The sequence below is a fragment of the Mobula hypostoma genome, chromosome 15 (genome assembly GCF_963921235.1).
Source record: "Mobula hypostoma chromosome 15, sMobHyp1.1, whole genome shotgun sequence".
NCBI classification, from domain to species: Eukaryota; Metazoa; Chordata; class Chondrichthyes; order Myliobatiformes; family Myliobatidae; genus Mobula; species Mobula hypostoma.
Genome location: NC_086111.1, coordinates 36,718,452 through 36,727,127, shown reverse-complemented (window position 1 = coordinate 36,727,127; position 8,676 = coordinate 36,718,452). Strand labels below are relative to the sequence as shown.

Sequence of the window (8,676 nt, the reverse complement as noted above, 5' to 3'; positions counted from 1 at the left end):
CACAGTGGTTGCGTCTGACATACTTTTCAAGACAACAATCCTGACATCTAGTGGCAAGAATCTACCACACTTCGAGACCACCGGGAACTCGGGCAGCCTTCCCCCAAGGATCAGAGATGGGAATATGTTTGGTTTGAATATGTGCTTGTATGTGGGAATCAGTCCTCAGAGGCCTGAATAAATCATACAGCATTAGTTCTAAGTAAATGGAGTTCTGTCTATCTGTCCTGAAACAGCTCAGATTACAATCATGATCTACCAACTTCACAGGATATCATCTCACCCGGTGTACGAGTTCAAAGTTCAAAATAAACTTATTATCAAAGTATGCATGTTACCATATACTACTTTGAGATTCATTCTCTTTCAGGCATTTACAGGGGAAAAAAGAAATACAATAAAAATTAACTAAAACAATAGATAAACAGAGATCAAATCACAACCAATGTGCAAAAAGACAAAATGCAATCAAGATAATACCACTTTCCACAGCCTTTTTCAGTCCAGGGCATTGGTTTTTCTGTAGCAGGCTATGATGTAGCCTGTTAGGATGCTCTCCACTGTGCATGTTTGGAAGTTTGTCAAAGTTTTTGGTGATATACCAAAACTTATAAGAAAGATACTTTTATTCCATGCCTTCTTTCTGATGATACTTATGTTCTGATCCCAGGACAGATTCTCTGATATGTTAAAGCCAAGCAATCTGCACACGAGATGGTTTTCAAGAGGCCATACCTGGTCCTCTTCTTCTTTCCTGGGCCATCAGTCCTAAACGTTGTCGATGTAGGGCTCAGCAGATTGTGAACCTCTTGGTTTATCCAGGGTTCCTGGCTGGGGAAGACTGAATAATTTTGTGGGGACGCATGCTTCTGTTTATAGAGTCCACGACAACCACGGCATATTCATTCAGCTCTACTGATGAGACCTTGAACATGGTCCAGTACACCGACTCAAAGCAGTCCCATAACCACCCTCTGCCTGCCGACGACCAGTTGCTTTCTCTATGGGTTCGTTGCCTCCAAGTAAAACACAGGGCTTATCTAAAGTTACCATAGATGTCAGGTACTGTGGGTCCTAACAACAATGAGTTCAGTGCAGCTGTAGATAATCTTACAGTGCACTTTGATGCCTGGGCACCGGTGTGTAAAGAGCACGCAGCAGCAAGCCACAGCCTTGTAGCAATCACTGTACCCTGGACATTCTGGCATCAGAGAGACAGATGAGGGGGTGGAGCTTGCAATTCTGTTTCTCATTGTACAGCTTCTACATGAAGCGGAGGAGAAGAGGGAGGCCCTTTGCTCTGTGAGGTGGGGGGCGGGGTGGAGATGGAAGAACGTATGGCAAAGAGCCCATCCAGCACCACAGTAAGGAGGAACTAGAAAGAGCGAGCCCACAAAGCAAGTGGCTCACAAAGAACACTGGCACAAGGCCAGCAGATATTTCATGAGTCACCAGCTATGCAAAGACAAGATGTCAAACATTTGCAGCTATAGTCATGCTATCCTCAGCTGCAAAACACAGAGGTGCACACCAACCCCACTGCAGAAGACGGGGCTTTAATTTTCATTTCATTCTTCCTTTTGCCTTACCGCTTCACACACCACCCCCGCACCCACACACAGTCAACCACCCACATGAACACCAGAAACAAACTAAGAGGAAGGGTAATCTGCTCTGCCAGGTGCAGGTTGCTTTACTTCAGGAACAGAGCAATACCAGTCAACAACAGATCGCTCTTTACGTTCTTTACCTTCCTCCTGCCTTCTCACTCTGACTTCTCGTCTCTTTTTCCAGTTCTGATGACGGGTTTTGGCCCGAAACGTTGACTATTTACTCTTTTCCATAGTTGCTGCCCGGCCTGCTGAGCTCCTCCAGCACTGTGTGTGTGTGTGTGTGTGTGTGTGTGTGTTGCTCTTTACCAGCAACAGGTTATCCGAGCAGGGGACATAAAACCATGAGGATACAGCCAGGGCAGCTAAACTACAGGACTTGGTTACAAGTGTTGTCTTGGTCTCTGAAGATTTCTGTAGCAGCTTTGTAATCTGAGTTACAGCAGCTATGTAGTCAGTTGTCTCCCGGGACTCGGGAGACAGTAGAAGATTAACGCAAGGTGTCAGCATTTATTTTGCCATCCTGCTTCTTAAGAACATCCTTGGCTCTGCCTTTTCTCAAGTGCCCTGGCCGTACCCAACCCGAGCTCCTGCTCATGCCTCATGCCTACTTGGACCATTGCAGAATCACTCAATCGAACCAAGTTTTAACTGTGGAGGGGCCAGAATAACTCATCCAAATTGTCCATGGTCAAAAGAAGTCAGCATTCAGTCTGAAAGCATTCCTCAGAAGCTGGTGTGTGTGGCCTTTTAAAAGCTGCTGCTTCACAGAATGAGGGGCTATGACAACTCCACTCTCCTGGAAGAAACCAGCAACCGATCTGATTTAACCCAACTGCTCCTGGCAATGCTCTGAACAAGATCTGACACTGCACCATTTCTTGCAAAGAACATACGTGGGTAACATGTGGAAAGCAAGCTTCATGCTCAGACTAATTTCACACCCAGCATGGCTTACCCACACACAAAAAGATACACTCTGGAAAAGATCAATTTTCAATCCTGCAGCATTGAAAGGACAATACCACGACAAAGACTTTCTGTGTAATTTATTTCCCTGTCAGTTAGTAGTTCAGATTTTTATCCACAAAGCAGTTTCAGTTATTAAAATTCAGTTGAATTCAAAGGGCTCCAGTTCAACCTGTCAGCTCTCTTCCATCCTCTTCAATTAGAGCTTTCCAGGTCAAAGTCTTCTTTGACTTCAGCTTTAATAAGCACTCCATCCTTTTCAACGCCCACATTTGATTGACACTATTAGCACAAGTGGATTCAGCGCTCTGCAATTCCACCTACCATTTTTCTCATCCCACAACTTATTAATTATTTCTGCTTCCCTTTAAGTTCTCCTTTCCTCACATTACAGCGAAAAGAAGCAGATGATCCATTTACAAGACACATCCCTCAAGGGACAACTAGTGCAAGCCCAGGGGGATGCCAAGATGCAAAACCACATTCTGTCACTCCCTGTCACTTCATTAATTTTTCAGCATGCTGCTGTTATTTAATGTGGCTAGTAAAAGCAGTAAGTTGGAATTAAATACAAATGGTCCGACCCATATCAGTCTCACAAGTTAAATAACAAGAGGTAAACTTAACAGTGCAATGATTTGTCATCACAACACACATTGGAGACAGCAATTACAAGTTTTGTTTTAATACTAGAATAAGATGCTTATGTACAGATAAATCTAGTAAAATAAGAGAAAACCTCAAAGCTTTAGCTGCATATTCTGCTGTTCTGAAGTGATTTAGCAAGTACATTAACTAATATCAGATGCTTACACATGTAAATCAGTTTATTTTTTCTAGCATGCAACCTGGACTCAGGCCAGGTTTGTAAAATCCTCTGTATTATCAGGACCTGCAACGAGCAGCAGGCAATTCCTCTCAGGAGACACCTCTAAGAAAGTCTGCTGTGAGGTCGTCTGTGAACGCTGGTCCTGTGCCAAGCTCTGAACAGGCTGGCTTGTTTGCTTGTGCTCTGAAGCATTAGAATTCTCAATAGCAGATTTTTCACAGTGCTCCGAGAGCCCCACTGACTGCAACTGATCTGCAAGTTCTTCTATCAATCTTCTCGGGGGTGATTTAGCAGTGGGATCTTCCCTCAAAGCACATTTGTCTGGATACTGCGTGTCCGCCATGTGTTCAGCTTCTTTGCCACAACTCAATTTGATCAAAGGCTCCTTAACTTCTATATCAGTTACATAGTCAGCCTCTTTTCCAAGAAGCAATCCGTTTTTCCACGTTCCTTCAGAACTGCTCTGGTTAGACGAATCACTTTCACACGAATCAGATTCTCCTGTATCTGAGGATGAGCTGGTGGAGTCCTCATCATCCTCTGAATCACTTTCTGATTGAATTGGTTGCGGGTCATTCTTCCCTTGTTTGATCTTACTTTCTTCCTGTTGAACTAATAATGCTGCTTCCTCCAGTTCCCTTAGTTCAAAGCCCAAATCACTCTTTGTGACTTCTACATTCTGTAGCGATTTAGCCAACGAAGCAAGCTTCTTTGACCTATGGAGAAAACAATAAGTACTTTCAACCAGAATATTTGTTATCAATTGTAGACTAAGATCTTATACATCTAAACTTCATCAACCACAAAGTACAGAGCAATGGATAATCAAAACTGAGCAATGCGTATCAATCCCAATTAATTGGATTTGAGAACAATTTCTCTGAGCCAACATTAAAATTATGCAAAGAATCCCCAAGTTTGCATTTAGCCATTTCAAAGCAAATTCTAACTTCTTTAAATATGTAAACTTTTAACAAGATTCTTGCTTAAAGTCAACGATGCTTAAACTACTGATGCATCAACGTGATATTGAGGTCTAATCTAACCTTAAATCTCATTATCTCACATAGTTACTTGACTTGTATGATCACGCATCCCACCTGACAGCCGCGTGGATAGCTCATAAACATTGCTCTTCCAGTGGCAATTACCACTGCCAACTGCGAATTACAGTGTAACCTGGTGCTATTTTGCAGAGTAACATACACAAAATGCTTGAGGAACTCAGTAGGTCAGGGAGTATCTATAGAGGGGAATGAACAGTTGACATTTTAGGCCAAAACCCTTCATTCACTTTTCAGTGTCTTCTGGACATACGCAAACCATCGCACCTTGTAAGTACAGTCAAAAATGCTTAAAACAAAGGATAGCGAGGAATTCAGTCTGCTTCAGGTTATTTCAGACAGTTTTTAATGACCTGGTCACCTGGATCCACCTATTGCCTTTGAGCTGTTACTGCACCTTTCCACGTCACTCCCTTGCTGGCCGTCTTCCCACTTCTCTTTCAGTCAGATGAGAGGCCTCAACCTGAAATGCCAACTGCCCGTTTCTCTGCACAGATGCAGCCTGACATACGGAGTTCCCTTTTTTTTTGTATGTCAGATTCCAGTACCTGCAGTCTCTTGTGTTTCCACTCCTTAAAATGAGGATGACCAACTCCAGTGGAGAGTCAGCAGTCCGTCCAGTGTTCACAGTAACAGAGAAACAGGCCCTTCCTCCTGACCATCAATTACTCATCCACCCAAATCCCATTTATCAGCACCTTGTCCACAGCCTTCTGTGCTTTGTCAGTTCAAGCTCTTACTTAGATACTATTTTAATGTTGTGGGCGCCTCAGTCTCCACTAACCCTTCAGGCAGTGAATTCCAGATTCCTCATTAGTAAAGTCTGGGAGAGCTGCCAGATCTTAGAAAACTCGCTCCTCCTTGGAGGGAGGGAGGGAGGGAGAGAGAGAGAGAAAACTCACTCCTCCTTGGAGGGAGGGAGGGAGAGAGGGAGAGAGGGAGAGAAAACTCACTCCTCCTTGAGGGAGAGAGGGAGAGAAAACTCACTCCTCCTTGAGGGAGAGAGGGAGAGAGGGAGAGAGGGATAGAGGGATAGAGGGAGGGACGATTTGAAAGGGTTAGAAGGAATCTGGTAAACATTAAGAAGTTATATGGAATATCACATAGTTTTAATCCAGACTGTGGAGCTGAAGGGAGAATTGAGGTGGCTCAGTGGTAGTCAGCAGAGCTGCTGCCTCACAACGTCACTGACCCAAGTTCAACCCTGACCTCAGGTCCAGCGATGTAGAATTTGCAAGTTCTGTCTGCAATCATGTGATTTCTCCCCTGACTGCTCTAATTTCCCCCCCTATTCCAAAGATACAAAGGCTGGTAGGTTAATGCCTCTTTGAAACCTATCAAGTGGTGAAAGGCCTTGATAGTGGATGTGGGGAGGATGTTTCCTATGGTGGGAGAGTTAAGACCAGAGGACATAGGGGTGTTGCTTTAGAATTGAGATAAGGAGGAATTTATTTAGCCAGAGAGGGGTGACCCGTGGAATTCTTTGCCACAAGCAGCTGCAGAGGCCAAGTCTTCGTGTATATTTAAGGCAGAGATTGAGAGGTTCTTGATTGATCAGGGCATGAAGGGATACCGGGAGAAGGCAGCTGAGAGGAAAATTGGATCAACCATGATGAACGGCAGAGCAGACCTGATGGGCCAAAACGGCCTAATTCAGCTCCTATATCTTATGGTCTATAAACTAGCCCTTGTGTGTAGGTAGATGTTAGAATCTGGGAGAAGTTGTTGTACAGTGAGGAGAATAAAATGGGATTACAGCAGCTTTATTGTAAATAGGTGCTCATGCTTGCTGTGACTCGGTGGGCTAAAGAACTTGTTTCCATGGTGTACAACCCTGTAATACTGAGGAAAAAGACTTGAAGTGCACTCAAAAGAGAAGGTGGACTGAAGCTGGAACAAAGAGCCTTTGTGATGAAGGGAGGAGGTGTTAATTGATCAGTGAAATCAATTATTGCTAAATTAAGATAAATGGGGATTATGGGAGAGATGAGCGTAACTCTTGAGAGCTGACAACCTTTATAAAAGAAAGAGACAAGAAACCTCAAGGTTTGAAATAACCAGCTAAGATTCACTAGCCATCTAGTACACTCCTTGTAAATGTGCCTCAAAATCTTGCAATTCAGACTTCTCCTGAATTTGAACTTTATCCCGAGAGTATCGTAAATTGGCAGAAAAGTGGTTTTCAGTCTTGTATCAATTACAGTCATACTCTTGAACAGTTCGGGATGGAAACACATGTACAGTTGTAAAAACTTCAGAGATATTACAAGTTTTATTCTTGGATTCCTTATATGCCCACACGAGTAGAAAATGTGGATGTCAAGTACCATATTACTTTCACAATCAACTTCCAATAACATTGCCTAAGTATTTGGGCAACCTTTTATACAAGGCTTATTCAGGTAATCTTGATGGTACATCATATTTGAATTACATATTTTGAAATAGCTTTCACTATATATGACAAATGATCATATAAATCTCACAGCAGTTAGCTGAAAGCAATATTAATAATATTAATGGATTGTAAGCAAGTGGGAATTGTTTACCAAAATAGTTGTAATGTACGGCTCTATTTTTTTTTCAAGCAATGGCACCCCCCACCTTTAGCACGATGTATTGATCTGTTGTCTACATATCCACATTGTTCTCTTGCTCGCACTACAACGCGAATGCACCAGTTAAAGCCAGAGGCGCAATGAGAATATTATCATTGACCAAGACACCTGCCAAACCTGACGCCACTCCACAGGTCCAGAGGCACCATCCTGAAAGGAACAGAGCACCACCCAAAAGATTGAATCTTTAAAAACTGTAAAGTTAGTTGGACTGTTATTGTGAAAGCACGTGTATTTGGAATATGGGTTTATGGAGTGGGAAATTGAATGTTTTGTCCATACATAGTTCTATGGTTCACTAATCTAAAAGGGGAGGAAGTGTAATGCATGGACCCATTTCTTTTAAAGCACTGATCCCCGCCCCCCCCACCCTTAGCTCTACATATTGATCTGTTGTCTACACATGCACATTGTTCTCTCGTTCTCTCTTGCACTGCAATACGAATACACCAGTTGAAGCCATCTCCCGTGTGTGTGCTTTTATTTAATTGAGATGTAATTGTGCACAGACACAAAAGTAGTGATGAATAGTTTCCATACCTCAACTATTTTTAGAAATTGACTTTCAGGCAGAAAATCTCGATATAAAAATAATTAAAATGCAAAGGATGGATTAATATTTCTATGCTTATTTATGTACAGCAATTAAAGATTATCATCCTAATAGTGACCTTGATTTTTACAAATTGATGCCTGTCAAGGGGGTGTAAAGGATTGCTGCTCCAAGAACAGGGTAAAATACAGACTATTAAATGATCCGCACGTCAGTGCTTTCCCAGGGTGTTGTATCAGTTCACAAGAGTGAATCTTTTAACTGATACAGAATATTATCAAATTGCCGCAGGGTGGGCTTGCAAAGATCTATGGCATTTTTTTCTGTGTATGGGGGTAAAACAAATCTTGCCATAAAACATCTTTGGAGACACCTGCCCCCCCAAAGACTTATGTACATATGTTAACCAAACCATTTGACAGTCAAAACACCCAATTTCTTAGCAATACTTTGCTGAAAATCCATTCCCTAACCCTTTCATTACTTTGTTTTTGTTGTATTGTTTTTTGGCCTTCCCACAACCACTTCCCATGCAAATTTTCTTGTCTTCTGAAAGGCTGCTCTGCAGCTTGCTACAGATATCTGATTAACCACCTTGAATTGAGAACAAGCCAACCCAAGCAGATCATGAAAACAAGGAAGGTCTAGCTTGACTAACATCCTGACCTTTGGTCTCTAAGTGGATGGTGGAAATGCATTTGAAGTGAAATGTACTTATAATTGCAGAAATACTTTTGATAACACTACTAGCGAAAGGCAGTTCCCAAAACTAGAAGTACAGGGAACTGAAGCCACATCTACAGGATGGATCTGAATTTCATTCAGGAAACAAAGAATTGGATTCCCTTTGGGGCAGTGATGGGAGAGAAAGTGTGGGCTAGAGAGTGATTGTTGCATATGCAAGTGTACTTGAACAAAGTGTCATTGTCTTCAAAAGAGAAAACCTGATCGGAAAGAAATGCTCAGTTCTGGTTTCTATCAGTCTTTCATGCCTACATTGGTTGTGATGAATTAACCACTGCTTTTTGCTACA

General features: G+C 42.4%; 1 protein-coding gene across 2 annotated transcripts in view; it reads right to left on the bottom strand.

Annotated features, from left to right (window-relative positions):
- Positions 1-2,642: 2,642 nt before the first annotated feature.
- The window catches only part of shq1 (SHQ1, H/ACA ribonucleoprotein assembly factor), a 132,469-nt gene continuing 126,435 nt past the window's right edge, over positions 2,643-8,676 (bottom strand). For both annotated transcript variants that reach the window (XM_063067904.1, XM_063067903.1), the window contains exon 12: positions 2,643-4,124. In XM_063067904.1, coding sequence (XP_062923974.1) covers positions 3,434-4,124 — 691 coding nt within the window. In that variant the 3' untranslated portion in view covers positions 2,643-3,433. The remainder of the gene's footprint in view (positions 4,125-8,676) is intronic.